The sequence below is a fragment of the Protopterus annectens genome, chromosome 7.part0, assembly GCF_019279795.1.
Source record: "Protopterus annectens isolate FY-2018-M chromosome 7.part0, PAN1.0, whole genome shotgun sequence".
NCBI classification, from domain to species: domain Eukaryota; kingdom Metazoa; phylum Chordata; order Ceratodontiformes; family Protopteridae; genus Protopterus; species Protopterus annectens.
In genome coordinates, this window is record NC_056739.1 from 527173516 (window position 1) to 527198354 (window position 24839).

A 24839-nucleotide genomic window follows, 5' to 3' on the forward strand; every position below is an offset into this window, starting at 1 on the left:
GGTGTTTTTTTTTTGTGTGTGCTCGATGTTTGGGGGTTTCGACATTTTGGTGTCGATTATGACGCTGTTGACAGTTTGAGTTTTTGGCAGCTTAATGTAAACGTGTGTTGTCAATATGATAGTTTCCAGGGATGGATGATTTTCTCAAAGCATACTATTATGCATTTCTTGACATTAGTCCTTCACAAAATAAGTGCAAATGTGTTAATGTACCTGCAAACACACAAATGGGAGTACCCTTTCAATGCACTGCAATTAACTGATCCAAACCTGAGCATACAACCAAGTCTACCCTGGCTAAGCATAACAGTTGTGCCTAGGTGAAAATGACAGCTCTTACCAATTTTAGGGTATATATGATCCATAAAACAACAGTGTCAGACTTACCAGGTATAGCACCTTGGACTCTGGCCACATCCGATGGAACAATGACAATGTGAGGGAGAGGTATTGTCAAAAATACCAAATGTGGCATTGTTACAGGGTAAAATGTGCATATACCAACATATACAGTAGCTAACATGATACTGCCTACATTGCTGACATTCTGAGTATGTGTGCACAGTGGTGCATTAAAACCAAACTGACCCCCCAAGGCAGATAGACCTCACACCCATGTATTGGTATGCAGAGGCTGCCACAATTACTGATAGAATATTACAGTGATGAACAACCCAGAAAGCCTACATGGATGCTCCTCTGGTGTGGATGCTGTAGCACCCACCTCCACAATGTATGGGGTGACGGATGGTTTGGATCTTGTGGATGAAGCCTGGTTTGCCAGGAAGTCCTGTGTGGCTGAGTGGTCATCCTGCTGCAGGCCACTAGTGGCAGCATGGTCCCTGGCCACAGCAGCAGCTTTTTGCCTTGCAGCATTGACCAAATCTCTTGCCCGGTGTTGGACCTGCTCATAGGTTCTGTCTTGTAGCCCTATTTGGTTGACTGCTGTGACAAGGTCAGCCCACAGTGCTGCACATTGTTCATGATGCTGGCAACTCCTGGACAGCAGAATGTTAGAATGCAGTGTCTGAGGCCATGCAGGATAACGTTATTTTCATTGTCTGAAAATGGTGGGTGCCTCCTTCGATACATCCACCCTGAAAGGGTTCAAGAGGGCAACACATCACAGGACCAGATACACAGATATCCACTATGTACAGACCCTGCATAACCAAAATGGCCTGCACTATCCACTGCTACCTCCCACATCATACCCTGCAGTCTATCAACATGCTATGTATGTGGCTATTACCAACATAGTAGAAATACCAGTATGTCCCTGTGTGCAATGACAAAGTGTGCTGTATGTCACCACACCCATAAATGCCATCTACTGTGGTGTGTCCCCTATGGGCATAATCCCACTACTATGTCAAACAGCCACTGTCAGACACATAGATGTGTGTTATTGCATGTATATGGGGACAGCCCAACAACACCAGTGTGCCACAATGACAGACAGCAAATGCAAACCTGCTGTAGTATATCTTTCCTATAGGCATCATAGCTGTCCAGTACACAGATGTTTGCAACATGTGTACGTGTACCTGATATATGGGGTCCAGCTGGCACAAACATGTGGATGTCTGGCAAACTGATGACCAATAATTGCTGGTTGTTGTCAACATATAGGGAATCTGTCTGTCACCTGCCAGAACCCCCAGAAAATGCTTATGCTATAGTAATATCTGTTACTGTATTCATACTATTACTTTTATGACCAATATGTACACTCTGTCAATGAGGTTGGGCCTGTGTCCTCCACTAATACTGGCTATGACCAGAATTCCTGCCTTAGGGAGTTGCCAGGTATGTTAGCCATAGCTGTCAAGCAGTGAGATATGACTGTCAACAAAACAGTGACCTAGCTAGGGTACATCATGGACAGTCAAGGACACCTTTACAATGTCTGAACTATTCCTGTGTGACATTCACTGACTCAGAGGAGCTGAATGACAGCACACCATGTGATATGACAGCTGTGTCCACCCTTACATACTGACAATATGTGTAACTCACAATCCAGTAGCTTTCATACAGGATCCGACTGTTGTAGGAGGGAGTGAGAGGGCCAGAGCTGTGATTTCATTCACAGCTGGCACAGCTGAGAGGCATGCCTGTAGCTGTTGGACAGCAGAGTATCACTGACATGTCACTCCCAAAGATATACTACAGGCCTACTGTTGTAATCCCCATTCCCCATAACTGCATCCTCCCATCTGCATCCCATTATACGCTGACATGTATGACATATTGTACCTGGTTCAGTGATGTAATCCATATGTGAACAATTCCTCTTGACAGCAGCTTGCTAACTCGTACTTTGTCTTGGTAAAGTAACTTACAGAGCTGTTTCCTCATAGGCACTTGCTCGACTTTTGTAGGTCATGTTCATTAACAGGTAATTGCCTGTGCACCAATCCATGGCTTAGACTTGCTAATTGCATCCAACACAGCTGGGTTGCACTTTCATTAGCCAATGACCTGGCACCACAGTGCAATATTTAAGGCCTTCATGTAGGCCTTGACTCCTTTCTTAGTCTTTGAGATGGACATTAGTGAGGTCTGGAGAGTACATAATCAGAGAGGGTAGCTACAATTACTGTCCACTGTTGAGATTTATGAGTTATGTCCTCAATTTTGCATGCTATGTTTGGCCATTATCAAATTACATTGTGATTATCTGGCAATTCAGTGTTAAACATTGTGGGTTGAGGTCAGTAAGGGGGAAGCGACATGTGAGTGTCAGACATTATACCCATCAGAATATGCATGCTGCTGCAGTAGCTGCTAGTCTATCAGCTCATTATGTTGGTAGGGACAAACTGTGAAACATGTCCCTGTCACTAGACCTTTTCCCCCCTTTATATATGGGTGTTGTCTGGATCCCTTGTTCTCAGGGGTTGTGAGGTATGGTAGATCTGTAGCAGGTACCTTAACATACAGCTGCATATGTTGCAAGCTGCAGCTGCTGCTGCAGCCTAGGAAACATGGGGGAGTGTGAACACTTTGGAGGACAGCAAGGTGTATGTGTCACTGAGGGAGCAGTGTCAGCTCTGTCATTACAGCAGACCCAGAGTGAGGGTACCTATTACAGTCCAGTTGAGGCATGTGCTTATGGTTCATCTGTTATGTAACAGTGCCAATGAGAGAGTAGTAGGCGACCTACAGGTAGGCTATACAAATATGTGCAGAGTATCCCTACCTACAGGCCTTTGACTTGCAAACATGAGTGGCAGTTATTTCAGTGGCAGCAATCTGTTTTGGTTAAAACTGCATGACTCAGTCATTATTTGCTGTATTCACAAGAATTTAATTGAAGTACAAATCACTGGATTCAAACCCAGGACTGTGGGTGGCAAAATGTACTGCATGCAAGGCATTTAACAGACTGATCTACTGAGTTGGTGCTGCAGCTGTTGTATTTGCAAAATATAGTACATGAATACAGTCTGTGACAAAGGATTTGCATTAGCATGGTTTTTTGAAGGGTATGAAGTGTGACACACAAATGTCTGTCATGATTTTCTAGCCTCAATCTTTCATGACTTGCCAGCTCTTTACCAGACACATATGTTTTTTGAAAATGGTACCAAAACTAGGGGGCAAAACTGTGGACATTCTACAACAATTTGTACAGCTGACAGCTATACTTGCTATCCCAGGCCTCACATACGTCCATTATTATTTATTTAGCTGTGTACTGCTGTAGTGTCTGCATCACAGTCACAAGTACACTCCCATTTTTCCCATTATATGTACTTGTGGTGTGTCAGTGGCAATCAGTATATGTTTGTTGAAATACCTGCTTTAATACAGAGCTGAGTAGCCTAGTGGGCTAATATACTGTGCTGTAGTTAACAGTGACCTGTGTTCAAAATGCCGAAGAGGAGATTATTTTGCAGATGTGCCTAACACTGTGAGAATTACATAAGATTGCTAAGGCAGTTTTAAGTGGGCTTTTGTGGGTTTGTGCAGCTTGCCACATCACAACACACTGCCTAGGTCTGCTTAAACTCATGTTAAAAATAAAAAAAAGAAAAGAAAAATGGGGTGACAAGAAAGGTGGAGAACTGGGGGAAGTAGGGAGGAAAACATACTGAAAGACAAGAGTTGTGCAGGAAGGGTATAGGAAAGGGGTCTATATCACATTATCTAAATTCCAAAAGATCGAACACCATAAGCTCGACCTTGGAATCTCGAAATGTGATATACTCAAATGCTCAGAACAGCAAATTTTTTTCCAAGGGGAAAAAAATTTGCTGTTCCGAGAATACACACACATAGCACAAGCACACCAAAATACATTATCCACACATACACACTTCACAGAACCCCACATTAAACCATACATACACTACTAGCTATCCACTTACCTTAACCCAACCCTAACCCTAAGGTCCCTAACTAACGCACACTCACCTTACCCGCTCTCTAACCCTAAGGTCCCTAACTAATGCACACTCACCTTACCCGCTCCCTATCCCTAAGGTCCCTATCACACACTCACCTTACCTCTGTCCGTTTGCACACTTACCTTAACCTGGTCCATCACCTTTGCACCACAGCTGAGGAAATAGCGAAGCCACAGAAATAGCCCACTGAATACTTCCCTAGGAAAATATTCGGTGTTCTGCAGTTATGCTATTTCTAGCGTTTGCTGAATATGGGTCAATATTATAACATTCGAAGTTTTAAGACTTCAATGTTATAATATAGACCCATAGGAAAGGACCATAGCTTTCCATTTCTTCTGTAAAACCTGCATAGCTGTTGGTGTAGAATTTTGAATTTGGAGTCTCACACGCAAGAGAGAGAGGTGAGGGCAGCATAAATATGTGCATTAATTAATATAATAATTACTTGTGTCCAGTGAACATGTGTGTGAAATGGAGAGCTATGTATGGGATGATATTTTTTTGTGTGACAGGAGCCATTTTTTAAGGAGGGAGTGGAATGTTGGGGAAGGGATATAGGTATGTGTGGGGAGATAGGTTGGATAGGAGAGGTTGCATTTGTGGACAGGGGCAGTGTGTGACATATAAGGTGGGTAAACACCTTGGATGGGGAGGGTGTTGTGGAATCAGAGGTGCATCTGCCCCCAGATGGCAGCAGTTTGACTGATCTCCCCAACCATGGGCAGTCGACACTGTTCCTTCACTTCCCCGAAGGTGGCTGCACTGGACTTTGGGCACTGGAGACCACCAGGCCCCTCCAGGTTGGTGAGTCTGCTCTCAATCTGGTGCAGGCATTGCTCATAGCCATGATAAAATATCCTGTGCACCATCACTGGTAGCTGACCATGGGTGCCAACCCCCCCACTCCTGCTCCTGCGGGCTGTGCCTCATCCCCTTAGGCAGTTCCACCCATAAGTGGTGCAGGGCCAGGGGAGGTGGCACCACTGGCTTGGGTCCCAGACATGCTGGGACCCAGTGCCACTGCTGGCTGAGGTAAGGTAGGCAGATAACCAGGAACCAGCCTACCCAGTCAAGCTTTGGTGTTGAGGTATTTCAATGTGTATAGATTAGTAATGAACAAAACATTTAGTTAGTTATAACAGCATGCCAGAACATTATAAATAACCCAGTAACATAACATTGCATATTATATGGAACACAACAATAAGTAAGATAACAGTCAGTATATTAACAGCATGCCAGTAACAGGTACGGCATACGGCATATGGCATAAGGCCAACAAAATAGGTAATTCATCAAGATATGTTAGTTTGCAGCCATTGTAATACATAACAATATTAAAACACAAGGTCTAACATAATGTTTAGAGAACAACATATGTTAATAGTAAACCATAACCAATGTATAACAATAATAAATTATGATAAAGATATGGGGTGGGGGGTGAGAGAAGTACATTCCATTAATACCAGTATAGGCTATATAATTTGCAACAGTACTGTTATATACTCTACAGGTCTATCCTTCCTTTATGTATAACAGTGCCCTGTAGCTGCTGTAGCACATACATACCTCTCAAGCTATCCACACAGGACAGTATGGGCCAAGCAGTAACACTTACAGGTACACAAGTACATAGGACTATTACATGTCAGGTGGACCTGTATGACTACCAAGGTGTACTGTGGACTGATGTAGTATGACTGTGTTACTGGCATAATCATGTTGATGGTAGATCTGTGACAGAGGGATAAGGCAACAGTGATTACAGTCTGTGACAGCATGACACTTGAGAGACATGTATCATTTACAGTACAGAGAGTAAACAACTGTCATGCAATCCTTGGCAGGCATGGGGTTAGACCATTAGCAAACATTCACAGACACACCAGGCATACAGCCATACCAAGATTACACATTTTATTTATTGTATTATCTTTTATTACTATTGTACTTTATGCCTTTATTTTATGATGTCTTATCACAGTCCTGATCAATGCTGTTAACAGTCTGTTACATCTGAACACACAAATTATTAACCCATAATACTACTCCCATTTACCTGTAATTCCTGTGGGGAGAACATCTATTAGCAATATATAACTGATTCAATAATATTTATTAGTATTTGTCACTGAATTCGAACCCTGGCCTGTGTGTGACAAAATGTACATCAGACACAGCATTTAACAAACTGAGCTACTAAGCCACTGCTGACGATTGACTGACTGATATTTGCCTAGAGAATCACCTGGAAACAAAATATGCCCTGGTAATAGTAGCACAGTTATATACAAGACTGCAGTAACAGTTGAACTCACATGCATGAGAATCATGCGTGACAGAGATACTAGGTAATCTGTACATTAATACACAGAATGCAGGAGCACAGTAATGTCTTAGTGGGTAGAAATATCTGTGACGTGTACAAACCACATTAGAGTATTGGGTTGGCTACCTGACCCATATACAGTTGCAGATAGTATATTTGCAGTCTACAGCTATTACAGTTTCATACTTGCCTGGAGCAGTGCACCTCGGTCCAGGAATGCATATAGCTGAAATGCAACGGTTAACATCAGTCCTGATATACACAATATACCTTGGGTGTTCCTGGTATTGCTTCAGATGTTAGTGAAGAGCAAATGTCATAATGCATATATCTTTTAGTACAGCCCTAAGTCTACAGTTTAGCCTAACACTCTTTCTTAGCTAAACATTGACTCAGTTAGTGGTATTCTTTGTGTTTTTATTTCAAAGCAGATGTACTCGATTTCATGTACAGCAGACCTACTCACACACATATTGCACAACACAGCTTTATTAGGGATACCTTCATGCAATTATTGGTATATTTTTGAGTCTTTATTAAACAACAGTTGATATAATGCAGGTGTTGCAATACAGCTGAAATTCCACAATTATTGCAGTAGAAACTTTATTTCATTAACATTATCAGGTTTAATGCTTTAATCTTTATTGTATTATAGTTGGCAGTAGTCAGTTATTGCAGTACAGGCCTGCATCCATATTCATTGCAATACACAAATCTGTACTTTATGTACCTACTGGCAGTGAATGAATTACTCTAGCCTATGTATTTGACTGTATATTGCAAATTAATCTGTACTCACCACACTCACGACATAACCTGGCCTGGCACCCTGCATGGGCCTCTAGTTTGCAAGCTCTCTGCTCTGCAGCAGTATAGAGAGAAGCATACCATTATGCATACCTGTCCATCACACATTCAGATTAGGTATTGGTAAAACAATGCTAACAATACTTACAAACTTGTGGGGCATTCTCATCCAGAGCATCCTGGACCCAGGTATCCAGAATTCCCCCATTCCTGTGCTTCAGATCATCATAGTGATGATGGACCTCCTCACCTGTGCGGGTGATACCTGTAGCACTGGTGAGATCATGTGCCAGCTGGTCCCAGGCCTCCACATTGTACTCCGATCCCTGGAACTGGCCCTGCAGCAGCCTGTGCTCATGGTCTTTAACTAGGAGTCCAACTATGATCCTGGACTCCAGAATGCTCCACTGCTGTGCCCAGAAGCATGAAGCCTCTCCAACACATGCCATAGTTCTTGCACAGTTCCAACACCAGCTAGTTATGCTCTATTCCCACCCGTTGCACTTAATTTAGCCTGCTTTCCATTCCTTACACACCATTGGGCCATTTTTAAAAATGCAGTGCATCACTTATCACTGTGCAAACCAGCTGAGCTGATCCGTGCTTAAACTAGCAATGCTTAGCAGTGCTTGACGCCACTTAGCAGTGCACAGACCAGCTAAGAGGAGCTGTGAGGTGCTAAGCAGTGCTAATTTGCATCTTGTTTAAGCAGTGCTTGGCAAGGCTTAGCAGTGCTTAGTAGAGCTTAGCTGAGTGCAGCAAATCAAGATTTAAAACTAATTGGCATAATTTTTATTTGCAAAATAAATGCTTAATAACATGTCTGTGTATTCGATTCCTGCACCTACTGCACATAAAGCTCTCACTCTAACCATTTAGCTAAGTGAATGTGTGGAATGCTGCTATACTTTTACATACACCTTTCAGCTACATTTAAGCACTGATGACCACTGCCCCACACCATGCAAACCTGCACAGCTATGCTTAAACTTGATCTTTGTATTAATAATTAAATGCATCTATTTTCTATTTTTAGATGTCTGGCACATGTCAATTGCTGTGTGCAGTACAACCAAATAAAAACACTTTATAAATTTCACTTTGACAGTGCAGGGTTGTGTTACTCATCTGCGGACACAGTTAGTAACACACTCTCTACATTGATTCAGTAACCATGGTCCACGGCTCTCCCTTGGCAGCGCTCCGTCATTAATATGTATGGCGAGCTACTGAGCGAGAACTGAGTACTTGAACAGGGTACCTTCTGTGCAGACTCTACAGTATGTCTACACGGATTTCATTAAATCTAGGGCCTGTTTATATTTGATTTCTTCTGTAGGGGTTTATTTTTGAATTTTTAGAAACTGTATTAAATCTAAAGGAAGACAGCTGCATCTATGCAGCTGTTCACATGTGCATAGAATTTGGTGTTAAAGGATTTTGCATAAGCAGTGGGATAGTTGAGTTGGAAAGGGATGCTGAATTTATCCAAATCATCACTCAATTTCATTAGATAAATCCTGGCATAATCTCTGAATGCTGAGGTACTGGAGGATATTTCTATCTTTAGTCTTAAGATGAATGTGACTGATTTGTGCTCCAATTTGACCAAAGTGGGAATTACAGCTGGTAACAATCAGAGTTGTTGCATACTGGTGAGGACCAAGTCCAAGATTGCATTGCCCCTGGTTAGTCTGCAGACTAACTGGTCCCAAATGTTGCATTGATGAAGTCCATTAATCTCTGGGCAGATATGCTAGAGGATATACATGTCTCCCAGTTAATGGAGTGGTAGTTGAAATCCTCTCAGCAAATGGTATTTGTCTTAATGCTTAGGGACTCCATACTAGTTAGGAAGGTATTATTGGCTAAGGGAGAACAGGTGGTCCTATAGTTAAGAATGATGTAATAAGGGATCTTGATAGATGATGATGTAGTCCATCGTTTATTAAAGTTTTTGTGTGGAGTATTCCAAGGAAAACTGAACAGTAATCATTGCTATTTTATTGTTAGCCATATATAAAAATTGACAAATGCTCCAGCCATGTTATTAATGATTGTTTTTTATTATGCTGTTTCCATGTGGTCATCTTAATAAATTATTTCTTCTGCAGCATATGCTGTTGCATGAAAGGTTTCAAATACTTATTTTTATGTTTCATGCAAGTCAGTACCAGGATGATTTAAATCACCAAATATTATGAAACTATCATTATGAACAAGTTTATTCCTGTGTTCCATGGATTTATTCAACAAGTCTGATGTTATTTTTTTTAAGTCTGTCAATACTATAATTAGTTTACTGAAGCATAGTAGAGTAATTATTATTGAGTCTGCACTGGTGGTGTAGAGGTATAAAGTCCAGACTATAGTCTCTGTGACCCAGGTTCGAATAGCAACTCTGGTGTTTTATGGTCTATGCACAGATGATGGGGAAGCTTATCTTGGAGGGGAAGAATATTGGTTCTTGTCTAGGTTGCACTGTAGCTCTACTGACAGGAACCTGGTGGGGGCAGGTTGAGAGGATGAGAGTGTGGCTGCAACTTTGGCAAATGGGGAAAGGATGAATGGGCAAACTAAGGGGGCTTTACAATAATGTGATTGTTGAAATCAACAGGGGGTGAATGATTGGTTCATAAAATGGAAAACGCTTTCTTTGCTGAGATGCCAGTGAGTACAGAGCACTATCATAGCTACATGGATAATGCTGGTCAACAGGCATTGGGCCAAAAATGATCCAGCTGAAAAAAAAAATTGCGGCAAAGTTGCTATGCATCAATGTCACCTGACTGTTTAACAGTTAATGCAGATTATTAAGACTATAAGCTGTTAGCAAGCTGCTTCCTGTTGATCCTTGAAGGTGAAAGTCCAAGGTACCAGATGTTGTTTTGGTACTATGAAATACATGAGTACATTCTGTCTTTTTGTTTTATTTTCATTTTTGGATTTGGAGGTTTTTGAACATATCTAGCTTGGACCCAGCATTCCTCAGGCAGAAGTCATGGACACTCAATGATTTCCATTCATGATGCACAATGGTATCACGCACACAGATGCACTTTTGCAAATCATGTGTCATGTAGTGTAGTAATGCACAACATCCTTAAACAGTGGAACCTTAATAACATTTCTGTAAGAATGGAGTTTTCAGAGTTAAATAAGAAATCCTGCCTGTCAAACTACATCAGCAACTACAACAATTTCCCATGCTGGATATCAGTGAGAGTGAGGCAGATGTTGCAGTGTATAGGTAACTTAGAAACCATGATACTGGTGTATCATGGAGGTACCTGAAGTTTCCAACTGAACATAGAAAATCATGGGATGGACATGCCATAACAAGTGCAAAGTTTGAGACACATATATTGAGGCATGGTTACATTATGAGTTATAGACTGAAATGCAGTGTAAGCATTTTCCAGTACCATTGCTGCTGTACAGTTTTCTTATATATAGATAATTTTTGTTCTATTTTTTATATGCACAGCTTACTGCCTTTCTGTTTTTTTTGTGAATGATTTCACCCAGGATGTACATGCAAATGGTCAGTTGTGATCATTGTACTACCCCAGCACACAAATGTAAAATAGAATAAAATATAATAAAATGTAAGTGTGAAGACACTGTACATTGCATAAAGTTCACATTGATTATAATATGCACAAAGGTGGGAAACTGTGGTCATTGTCAAACATCAGACATACTACCATATACATCCACTAATAGTGATGTATGACACACAGATGAACAGCTGTAGATCTATCCCTTCCTTTTAACTTGTGGGTTCATCATCTGTCACCTTTAGTTGTAGATGTTATCCAGGTCATGGTCAGCAATGCTTATCAGGTTGAATGCATAGAGTGCACTGTAATAGTACATGAATATGATTCCAGTGTTCTTCTCCTTTTATGCCAAGGACCGCATTGAGCCACACTGCAAAATAAAACAATGAACATCACAATGTTTGTTTTGTAACAGCTTGTCCCAACTAGTGAACTTTGTGATGCCTAACTCACCGCAATCTGTAATGCTAAGAAGTTACAGTGTTCAACTCCTAGGACCCTACCCCTTGTTACAGTGTTGCAGTGAAACTGTAACTCTGTCTTCCTCACCTATGCAAGTGATGATGATGACTGTGCCCTGGCTATTCTCTAGCCCCTGTTGGTATAATGGTGTCTGATGCACAGCATGGCTAGTGCATTCACTGCTCTGAATATCATGAGTGTGAAACTACAGTATTAATTTTATTTTTTGTTGTCTGTGTCATGACTCACACCTATCTGCCAGTGCTGTAAAGTATTGCCCCTGCCTCTGTACTGCTGCTGCATGTTCCTCCCCTGACCCAGCACCCTGACCTTCTATTGCAGCTGTTACAGGTATTACGGAAGGTTCTACCATGATGTTCACCTACTGGTCCAGTTGTTTGCCTAATGCCATTTAGTGGAGCATGGAACACAGAACAAAGATCTTTTACAGAGCCTCAGCCGATGTGCCTGTACCTCAGATATGCACCTTTACTAGTCTGAGCACATGGTTTACTATGTTCTGCATTTCTGTATAAGCTGTGTTATAGGTTAAATCCTGTAGTGTTTGGTGGTTATTTAGCAGAGTCATAAACCAGGAATCTAGAGCATATGTGATATCTCCTGCAATGCACAACAGGAAACAAATTACTCATGGTCCACTTCCTGATTGCATAATACCTGTGTGCAGTATATGGGTCTGTCTTTTTAAGCTGTGTGCACCCTGTAACCAAGTGAAACACTGGCAGCCCCCTCACAGGACTGATTGTTATATGTCAAACATGTAACAAATGTGTTAATAATGTCAACTTCTTAAGTTGTGCAGAAACACATTATAAATAATGCACTGGGCATTATTGACTACCTGGCAGACAAGTGAGTGAGTGGCATTCATTCCTTTTGATGTAGTAGAATCTTTCTAGACCAGATGAGACCTTGATAACAATATGCATGCAATCCATGACTGCCAAGATCCCAGGGAAACAGGCTATATTATAGGAGGACCACATTGGCTTGCTTCAGTCCCTCACTGTTCTGTGTAGCTAAATAAGCTCCTAAACATGTTCTAGTATTATAAGGAAGTGACCTATGACTCATGAGTCTGGCATTTGTGATATATATAATGTCTCTCCAGTAGGTCACTGCAAAGTATGTGTAGCTAAGATGGTGTCAGTGACACAACAGGTTATCACACTCACCTTTGATGCAGAAGGCAATGGGTTCTCTTCCCACATCAGGCAGATGCATTGTTGAATCTGCAGTGCAGCATATGGATGGTGCTGCACACCTGAGTGTGTAATTCTTTGGATGAGACATTAAGCATAGGCCCCATCTGCCTGTTGGTGGTAGCTCAAGTGGATGTAAAGGACCCCACAGCACATATCAATAAGAGTAGGGGTGCTTGTTAACATCAATATCCATTTGATATCATATAAAATTATTTACTCACTCATTTTTTACAGTCATACTTAAAATTATTTTCAAGTTATCAACAAAAAAGGACAAGTTATCAACACAAAATAAATTAACTAAACATTTATAGTTCTTTCATAATGTTTTCTTTTATATTTCCTTTCTATCCCCCAAACTTTCATTAACAATCATCGACTTATTTTATCTAATATATCATCCTTCTATTTTCATTTTACATAAATTCTAACATCTTTTTATCACAGTAATAACATTGTTAGATATATGCACTTTATCCCATTTATCAGCATCATTTTTCTTTACTTTCTCATACTTTCCATATAATATCATATTCCTATTTATACATTTAAATCCTTTCCATCTATATTAATTTTAATTTCTGTCCCAATTTTCTTTATTCTTTTTGCAATCTAAAAACAATAATTTGTTGTTTCTTTTTCTTCACTGCATTCAACACATTTTCTTGTCTCCATCACCTTATATTTCATATTCCCTTCCACTGTTAAATTGTCTAATAAAATTCTCCACAAAAAATCCTCTGCCTCATAAAAATTTACAAACTTTTTTTCTTTTATTGCCTTTTTTCCATCTTCTTTTAATTATTTCCATTGGTGCACTATTTTTCCCTAAAATCATGTTATACCATTCCTTTCTTTTCCAATCAACGTCACTTACTTTTAACTTCCTTAATTTCATGTTTTGCTATATCCTTTATCTTCCATCTTGTCCCTTTTTTCTTTTCCCTGTTTTTTTTTTCTTTTCATGCATTTTATTTTTCATATAGCATCTTACCTAAAATTTCTTTTCGTTTTTCATTTTCCTTTCTCATTACCCAAAAAAATGCATAGACACTAATTGCACCACTGGATATTTTTTTTAATTCAAACTACCTTTTTTCTTTATATTATAAATTATTCCTATTCTCACTGGGTTCATGCTTCAGCCTAGATGAAGTTAAAAAAAATCTCTTATAATCCTTTTTCCATTTCCATGGGAAACAGAAACATTTACCCTAAATATCCACAGTAAATATGCCATTTTCCTAAAACATAAGTATTCTGTGTATGTATGTGGTGTGTATACACTTTTCCACCAAGCTAACATTTCTTTATTTGCTCCAGTATCTCTCTGCATTGACTTAGTACACGTTCATACTCATCAAACATCACTCCCAAAATCTTTACATTCTTTCTTGCAAAATATATTATCTCACCATACCCCATGCACTTCATTTTGTTTAAATACAGACCAGCTTTCTTAACAGCTTTACATTCCTTATGATGACTTCACTTATCCATCTCTTTTTTGTTATTAGAACTAAATCCTCTGCATATGTCATACATATTGATAATATAACATTTCCGTTCATCTCCCATCTTGTCTCCTTTAGTTCATACATGCAGGTTTGTACTACTGCATTCATTATTAATATAAATAAGCCCATAGCAATCAGGCATCCCTGTTTTAATCCTTTCTTAATACTTATTTTTTCACTTCCATTAATCATAACTTGCACCCATGAATTTTCATAACCTTTGTTTATCATAGTAATATTTTCTTCTATGCCTCATGTCTCTGAAATCTGCCACACTGCTTCATGGCTTACTTTATTGAATGTTTTAGCTATGTTACAACCTACCAGTCTTAATTCATTATATTATTTCTTTATTCATCTCTATTACTTTTTTCACTATATTTAACATTCACTTCACTTCTTTTCATTATATACCATAAATATTTTCTCCTACTACCACATCCAATATTTTCTCACCTTTTTTGCAGCATTTTCATAAATATTTTATAATATATATTATCTAGTGTTATGAGTCTCCAATTTCTTATAACTTTTCTTTCATTAATTTTGCATATAAATTTTACCACTCCACCACATATCTTCTTTCATTATACCTTCCTTCATCCATTATTTTAATATTATTAAAAACATTTTTCTTTCTTCTTTCTTTATTTCTTTTTAGTACTCATAACATAAAACATTTGATTATGGTGCTGATTCATAATTAATTTCTTTTATCTCTTTTTCTGTTTATTGTTGTATCATTTTCTAAAACTTTATTACTTTTTCAGATAGTTTTTCACTTTCCATTGTTCTTGCCCATCAATTTCCTCTTCATCATACATTTTCTCTGCAAAGCTTTCTACCAACTATATTTCTTGTTTATATTTTATATTTGTTTGCCATGTACAATAGCAACCATCCTTCCTGCTCTCGTTTTTATTTATTTTCATTAATAAGGGGGAATCTTCTATTTCCTTCCTTTCAGAAAAAAAATATGTGCCTATGTAACATTATTTTCAATTTTTCTCTATACTTTTCAGACATCTGATTTCTATTTCCCTTATTTTGTCACATTCATTTTTCTATTTCTTTCTTATAATTCTCTAAAATATATTTATATTTCATTGCTTTTTTTTTATAATATCCCTTTTTTCACTTCTAAATATATTTTTTATATTTCTGCTTTTATACTACCCACAACTATATCCATTTTTTAATATAGTCTCATTGTCATATGATCTTTCCATAACATTTCTTTCTGTGTTATTGTTTCTTCCTCCTTTTTAACCTCTGGAGATATCTTACCTCTTTTTGTTCCTTTATTATTTTGCAGTCTTTCCCACTGAGAAGTCTGCCATCTGTATCCCGTTGTTGTTTCTTTCACATTATTAGAATAAATTACACAACAAACATCAATCTTAAAAAATCCCCTTTTATATACCCTTCTTTATACTTTCCTACTTTTAAATTTCTACAGTTTATTAAATCCCTTAACATCTTAATATCCTATGTTTTTTCCCTTTTTTCTTTTGATTACACTGTAAATCTCCTAAAATCACTATTGGCAAATTTATTAATGCTTTTTTTATTTTTCATATAACTTTTTTTCTCTCTGTCATATTGTTATATGTATAAATCATTATTAATCTTATACATTTTTGTTTCATTCCCATATCACATATCAGTACCTTTCTTGGTACTATAATTGTTACATCTAAAGTTCTTATTTGTTTATTTTTATAAGAATTCATATTCCAGAACATATCTCATTTCTTATCAACAAATTTGCCCCCTCCCCCACCAGCCCATAGTGCCTATATTCTTTCCTTTTTTCTTCTTTTTTACATCTGGTATCTAGTAAGCAAATATCATTTCTAATGTTATTCACATTTAATGCTACAATTCTTATATCATCCTTTTGTATAAATGTTTTACTTCCAGATCTTATTTTCTTTTCCTTCATCTAAGTCTCCCAATGATTAGTTTTCACTATCTTGTTCTTGTCCTCTCTGAATTTCTCCCTCTTCTTCTTCTTCACTTCCTAAAACTGCAAATGCATTCTTTTCCTGTATATTAATAACCCTACTTTGAACTGTCATTTCTTCTCTGAGTACCTTTTCTTTGTTTATTCTTTCTTCAGTACCCCCTCCCCCTCAATACTTTCGCTTTCAACATCGTCTGTAATAATATTTTCTTCTATCCTTTCCTCCTTATCTGCTCTTTCCACTGCTGATATGAGATAGTCAAACCAGACTTGTCCAAGTTGTTTATAGTTTCTTGTATGAAATGATGTTTCATCCCCACAGGAATAACACACTTTGGCTTGACTCCAGTGCCTAACAAATCCTCTCTTACCCTTCACAATTACTGTATTTGAAATATGTTGAATTTTCCCATCCTTAACATTCCTTGGAACCCACATTTCCCAACCACCAGTCCATACATTTCATCACATATTGGTTCATGTACTTTACCAAATTGCACATGTATTTTCATTTATGGCCTAAGCTCTGAAATAAATAATATTTTCATGGTACTACTGTATTTTATTTCAGTCTCAGTCATATTTATTTTCCAGCAAGTTAACATTTTCAAATATCACATTACAAAAATGTTCAGCTCCCAAATACATTAATGCTCTTATGCCTTTAATGTTAAATCCTAGCTGCAAAATAATACTATCCAGAAAATGTCATACCTTTTCAAACTGACATCACTTTTATTCTTACCACTAATCATATTCTTTTTGGCTATTGAGAAACTGCAACTATTTGTCACCTTTTAAGACCTTCTTCCATTTTTCTTTGTCTTGTCTTGCTGCATCTATATAACATCTTCTTTCTTGCAACAAGAAACCCCCTAGCATTGGTAAACTGTAAAAACTGACTATTATATCAGCCAAATATGCATCCATTGCTTTTTCTTCAACAGCAGTCATTTGTGTATTCAGTCTCCTGGTGTCTTCTTGTAAGCAAAAAACATTTTTGCAGAGGTAAAACACCTTATTTCCACCAGCCTAGAATACCTCCATTGTTGTCCCTTCACCAACAGATGTTTGTGTTTCCAATCTCTCATTTCATCTTCCTGTATACTGTCTCTATCATGTCACTCCATCTAGCTTGTTCTCCTTTCTTTGGCCCTGCCTGGTTCATCAAATTTATCAGCACTTGCATCTCTACTCTTCCATTTCCAGCTCTTTAATAGTTATTTCATCTCTGCCTTCCTTCAGAATTTTTTTTCCTACTCCTCTCTCCAACTCTGCTGCACTATCCTCTATTATGTGATTCCCAGAACTGCAGTAACAGCCCTCCAGTGCCACCTAGCAGCTCCACACAGCACTTTACTGACATTCCTCTGAAGAGTAGCATAATTTACCCAATGCCCTGGCCAAATTTCTTGTAGCAGCATAAATACCACATTGGGTCTCCCCTGAAAAGAGACTACTAACCCATTGGGATTAATTCAGTCAACAAAGAATAATTAACAAAAAAGATGGCTAAAGTTACATATAACATTATATCCATAGAAACAGGCATGCAAGGCATAGTTCTTGATTCAACTTTTGCCTAGCAGAGTTCATCAGTTTATGATATCCCTATGAACTGTCTAACAGTAAACAGTTCATTGGTCTGTGAGAAGCTCATTTGCCTTCTGTACCTCCTCTGATGGCACAGAGGATTGGGACCTGCAACGATAACTCCTAACACATCCAGTTTTACTACTGCTACTGCCATACCTAACAGCACTCTTGCTGTATACAACAAATCATAGCATTCAGAATGTATTGCACTATCATGTATTTCCACCATTTTATACTTCGAGGTGAGAGGGAGGGTGGCATAATGGTTAAGATGTTCCCCTTACAGACATAAGGTGCAGGGTTTGATTCTCACATGGAGTAATTAGCTAGGCTTAAAATGACCCACAAGGATACTTAACCTAGTAAGAATCTATGAATGCAGCTCTCTCTGTCACTTTTGGTCTTTTCATTTGCTAATCCATGTAGCTCTTTTGTGGGAAATGTCTCATTTCCATGCCAGTATGCAGTCATGAACATGCAGTAAATGCAACTTTCTTAATTCCTGCTTAGCTGTACTTTCAGTTACCCACACCATGAACACTTCTGATGCTCATGCTAATTTGTGCTGTGCAATGTGTTAACAATTTCTGAATTCAAGCCAGTGAGTCTTGGAACACTGGCAGTATAAGCAAATAAACTAGACTTTGAATGCAGGCAAATGCAAAAGATAGGGCAATGTAGCTTAATTTGACATACAACATAACATGTTCAGCTAAAATGTAGACTGTAACTACAATTTTCAGCCACTACATACATCTCCTTATATCTATCTATCTATATATATATATATATATATATATATATATATATATATATATATATATGTGTGTGTGTGTGTGTGTGTGTGTGTGTGTGTGTGTGTGTGTGTGTGTGTGTGTATGTGTGTGTGTGTATGTGAGAGAGGCAAACAGATTTCACCCTTGTTATGATTTCTATTTGAATTTCCTGATAACCTTATCCAGACTTGCATGATATTTATACTCATTAATATGAAACACATACATTTAGAATTTGCAAATATTTGCTGCGTTAACTGTCATGCCTCTCTTATTTTCTACATAATGCACAAGTTGTAGATTTTAGTTAAAAAATAATTATTTGTTCTACCTTTCCAAGAACTGTTTGTATGTTTATTGACAATATGTAAAATAGTTTCCTGCTTTTGGCTCAGTGTTCTTTATTGTGCTCCATAAATCCATCATACACTTTTATTGGGAAAAGTGCACATTTCCTTTGATCGAATATAGTATGTTTCCTGGAATCTGTTGATTTGTTAAGATGCTTAAAATTTCCTATTATATACCATTCCCCTTTTTATTCTTAGAAATTAATGCTAAAGTTGCATTCATCTTCCCTAAATCATTTCTGGTGAAACTTCAGCACCATTAATATAACTACATGACCTTGCACAGAATCTGCATACCAGTTATCAGTCTGGCTCCTATATGAATTTTTTGCGAGAAAGACACCCAACTAAGTACAAAACAGATAAGATGTATATGTATATTTCTATGCATTTGAGGGCAGGACCTTATCTAACAGAAATGTACCCCTCATGACATTTTTTAGTTTAACTGATCTTAAACATATCTAGAGCAGGCAATCAAAGATGATATGGCTTCTAAGAGGGACCTTGATTTGAGATATCATAAAGATGCACTCAAATTAGGTAATAAGCAATATAAATCAGAGTATAAGGCACAATGGGGGGGGATCTTACTTTCAAAATAAAATAACAAAAAAAAAAAAATATATATATATATATATATATATATATATATATATATATATATATATATATATATATCTTAAAGGAAGATGCACTATGTGTGCTTTATGACGTGTAAATCAATGAAAGTACTTTTTAAATTTAAAGTAAGCAAATCACATGCTGTATATATATATATATATATATATATATATATATATATATATATATATATTTCTAACTAAACACAAATTGCTTAAAGTTAAATAATATATACAATAATTTTAAAATCAATTTAAAGCAGTTTAAAACATTAGAAAATATTAAAAAACTTTAAATATGAAGCATTGAGTAAGTTAATATATAAGTAACGTAGAATGACTTCAACACCTTACCGATTTTGATTTAAGTACATATTTTAAATTATTTGTACCATTCAAGCTAGATGGGACTCTAACCGAAACCTGCATGTCCAGAAGCATTTTCTCTTTTCTGTTAATATTGATATTATCCTCCCCTTTTATTCACCTTTACTATATGTAGAACATTAAATTTAAAAGTATGTTCTTGTCTTGCACTCACCATATGCTTACACAAAACACTATTTTGTATTCTAAGCTTAATCACAGAACAGGAATCCCATATTCATTCATTCAATTTCATGTTACAATTATCTTTATAGAAGCCTATGCAGTGCGTACATCTTTCCAAGTAAACTTTAAAATACATTTTCAGTAAACCCAATTATAAAAGGGTCTTAAACCCTTGTTCAGTCTTCCATCACACACACCAGTCCTTATGTCATAGCATTTGCTTCAAATTTGCATCCTTCTTAAAAAATTTAGGTTGTTCTGGTTTTATACTTTGAAGAGTTTATATTGACTGCAGCATATCCCAGGGTTTTATTTTATGCATATTGAATTTTTCTTAATAAACTTATTATAAGCTTTAAGAAAATATGTCTTGTAATTCACCTTTATATGAGTATTCTCACAAATGTCAGGCCGTTTGTCAGAAAGGTTGAATGTCTACTAATTTCTACCATCATTCCATCACTAGCCTTTCTTTAGATCATTACAAGAGGTGCATATCATAACCTCTTTGCTGAATTTCTGTATTAAAATTTCCATTTGATCCACAAACCTTTCTTTAAACACTGTCCTTCTGGAAGCCCTTAGCAAACACCATAGTTATTGGATATGACTGCAAATACCAAGTCAGTGTCTAATGTAACAAATATGATTTCTTGCTCACAATTATTTAATAAATAAATCATTCAGTTTTCTTAAAAATCATCAAATCCTTTCACATAAGTAGAGATGCTATTATCTGTTCCTTATACTTTGAAAGTATATTGAAAAATAGTTCAATAAGCCAACCCCTCAAAAAAAAAAAATAGGTGGATAAGAAGGGTTTTGTTTATTATGGGTAGTCCATAGAACATTCAGGTAATAAGTTTCTCAACATGAAGGAGCAATAACATTATCCATCATAATATCATTTACATGGAAATCAAAACAGAAGATTTCACAGTCATGATCAAATGATCATGTAATGTGCTACTCATAATTCTGTATGAATCCTTATTACGCAGTAATTCTAAATTAACATTATAACAACTGCTCTCTATCAGCATTTTTATTTTACTTAATGTTACATAAATCACATGCAGTCTTTCACTCTTATTTTGTTTGGCTCTCTGAGCAAGAGTGAAAATGAACATAATAAAAATGCCATCTTCATATGCATTCTGCAGTGCTATGATAAAAGGATGATGACTCAGGGAGTTAAAAGTACTTGTTTTTCTGTGAACAATCTGGAAACTTTGCCTTCAAATTCTGGTAAAAAAAAAACAGCCAATTCAGTTAAGCTGTCAGCAAGGTTGGCAGTGCATGCTGATTTGTTTTTTACTTTCCATCTGCTGTAAAAATGGATGTGCATTTTATTATACGACACAATGTAAGGATGGAGGTTAACATTAAATTTTGTAAATACAGTAATATGATACACAAGTGCATATCCCCAAGCCAATGTTTCCAAGCATACAAACCGTTTGATATTAAAATATTATATAGGCAAAAACATATGTAACACGTTACATTAAAAAAAACTTTGATCATTAAAATGAGCAGAGAAGTGTCTACGGTAATGCATGTTTGGTTGGAATCACTAAAACAATACTAATCTTCAAAGTTTTAAGTCTCCAAATCTCATTCCGAGAGGCACAACAATACTGCACATAAAGACAGTGGGCCAGAGTCAATAAAGCCTACACTAATGTACAGTAAGTGTGCACAATATGTATTCAAGAACATCCCTACCACATTTGTTGTGCTTTCTAGAAACTCAGAAAGATTGCATCCAGTTTACATGTAGTCTACACTTTGTGGTAAACTTTATGAATCTTTGTCAATATTTAAAGCTGCAAGAAAATCAGTAGGAAAACTAAAATTAGGAGGAAGAAGGTGTGAGTTATGCCTGTGTTGTCTATTCACTCAGAACGGTGTACACTTAGTGCAAGCATTATTGAATTCCAGGGAGCATCTTTAAAAACTTGCATATGTCACATCTATGCCAATGAGTTTTCATTTAATGTCCCCTAGCAGTATTTCAGTGTGGAACAGAACCAGGAGCCATGAAAACTGATGATAGCAAAATAGTAAGTTATTTAAAACAGACACACCATTTTTTATTTAAATGGTCATAATCCTCATCATCCCAACAATAATCCTTCCAAAGAGTTGAGAAAGAACTGCAGATATTTCAATAATAATGATGCAGATCATACTTGGAGTCACATTTCTTTTATGGGTTCCACTTGCAGGCTATGCAAAGGGCAGATGGAAGTGTGCCTTATTACTGATTTATTGCCTGAGAAAGAAAATTCTGTCTTATTTCTCTAATACCCTATGACTTGGAGAGATACTGATTGTAAGTCCTCTAAAACACATGCACACACGCACACACGGATGCATGCACGCACGCATGCGTGCCCGCACACACACATACACACACACACACACACACACACACACACACACACACACACACACACACACACACACACTACTGTACAAAATCTGGTAAGATTATATCTTACACAGTATTCTTCAGTAATGCAATTCCTTCCTCATGGCAGCCATTGATTATTGGGCAGAGTGGTGTATTATGACTTATAGCATGGTTATACTATAGCCTCTGTTGCTTTCATTAGTTGGTTTTGGTTGCTTTATCTATTGTCATCTGTCAATGGCCAAGCTTTATTTTCCAAAGTTAACTCACAGCATTCTGACACTGAATCTTCCCAACCATCTTTGATATAAGTATCTCATCACTGAGTCATTATCTGAATGTAATGATTTATCCAAATCTAAGTTCCCTTTACCTGGTGTTGATAAACGTCTTCACCAAGCAATTACATTTCAGTACTTTTTTTAATCATTTTTGATGAATCAGTGAAAAATACAAAAAATGAGTTATTAAATCATGATCTGGGATGTTTACAAAGTTTGCCTGCCCCTGACATTACAGATACACTATCTACTCCTGTTTCTTAGCAAAACAAGCTTAAATGTAACATCCTTGCAGTTAAGTAACAAACATTGACATGTAAATTTATGCAGTATTAAAGTTTAATTTTTCATACATTTATTACTTGCAACTCTTATGTTTTCTTGTATATTTCTTTCACTAACAAGAAATACACATTTCAGTCTGAGTTGAATTTTCTTGTTTGTTCCAATTATTATCATAGGACTCACAGAAGTATACAACAGGGCCACAAACACACGAACATCTGAAACAGCAGGAGCCACATTTGAGACAGTCATAGTGTACATCCAGATAAAGTTATCAATTCCAAATAAAATAATGTACACTGTGACCAACAGCACAACAGCTTTAGCTGCCCTTGTTTCTACAGTGTTTCCCTGTTTTTGATCAGAATTTCTGATGCCTTGGACTTGCTTGTTATGCCTGTACAACATTGTGACAATGTAGCCACTAGCAAATGCCATCATCCCAATAAATGAGAAGTCTCGGATGGAATATGCCACACCGTTGGTTACATATGAAAAATAGTGAGGGAAAACAACTAAACAAAATTCCAAGTTAAGAGTGTATTTTGGAATTGTTGAATTAATTGGAGCACAAGTATATACAAGGCCATCAGGAATGTCAATTATACAGTTAATACACCAGAGAATTAAAAAGACAGGTAAAATATTATGGGAAAATTTTTGTTTTAAAACTATCCATCTGGATGAAGGTGGTAACAAAATAATGCATTGATAGCAACTTAGTACAGAAGTTATACATATGGACATTGCTCGGAAAACACGGTAAGTAAAAATGAGAAGTTTGCACCCATAGTCATCAAACAGTACTTTCTTTCTTATTGCTATGAGGGTCTGTGGGAACCCTCTCAGAAGGACAACAACAAGGTTTACAAATGTTAATTTTGTAAGGATAATGTCCGTTGGCAAGAGTTTGGTATCATAAATCCCTGAAAGTAGGAAGGCCACCAGGACAGTGACATTTGCTGGAATGCCAATAACTAGTAGGAAAATGAATCCAGTTGCCTTCAGAATAAGCCTTGTTTCCATTACCTTACTTTTCTCATCTGATTGAAGAGTATTTTTAGATCTGCAAAGGAATATAAAGGTGGATTAGTTCTGTCTGTGTACTGCAAAAATACATTATGAATAATGATAACTGAGCTCCTGAAACATATGAGCATCATGTTTCTACTCATTCAATCAGAGCCTGGATTTCATATCTTTCCAACAACTATACATTAGCTGTTAGATAGTACAGAAAAAAAGGATAATTGTGTGTCTCACACACACACACACACACACACACACACACACACACACACACACACACACACACACACACACACTCATGTATATAATTTAACAAACATCGGTACACACATAGATATATACATGCATACAATAAATGCAGAAATATATTTACATGCCTGGATAATTGCCCTTTTTTGGTGAAGGCCTGGGGAGAAAAGCTCCAATGTTTTACAAAAGCATTGCAAGGACAATAGCTTTGCAATCTTCAAAAATACAAGAACATCTACAGTTGAAATAGTTATACCAAATTAAAGATAATGTGAAAACATTAGTAAAGAAAATATACAACTTATATGACCATGTTTATATATTTATAGAAGTTTTAACCAGATTGTAGAGAAATTAAAGCAGGAATTGCAATATGAAGTGAGAG

General features: G+C 37.1%; 1 protein-coding gene across 1 annotated transcript; it reads right to left on the bottom strand.

Annotated features, from left to right (window-relative positions):
* Positions 1–23230: 23230 nt before the first annotated feature.
* Positions 23231–24202, bottom strand: LOC122806038 (olfactory receptor class A-like protein 1). The gene has a single exon (XM_044076277.1). It carries the CDS (start codon positions 24200–24202, stop codon positions 23231–23233), a length of 972 nt encoding a protein of 323 aa, XP_043932212.1.
* Between the last annotated feature and the right edge of the window lie 637 nt (positions 24203–24839).

Bases quoted from the DNA above. Each gene is read 5' to 3' on its own strand.
- LOC122806038 (XM_044076277.1), bottom strand. From the start codon at position 24,202: ATGGAAACAAGGCTTATTCTGAAGGCAACTGGATTCATTTTCCTACTA.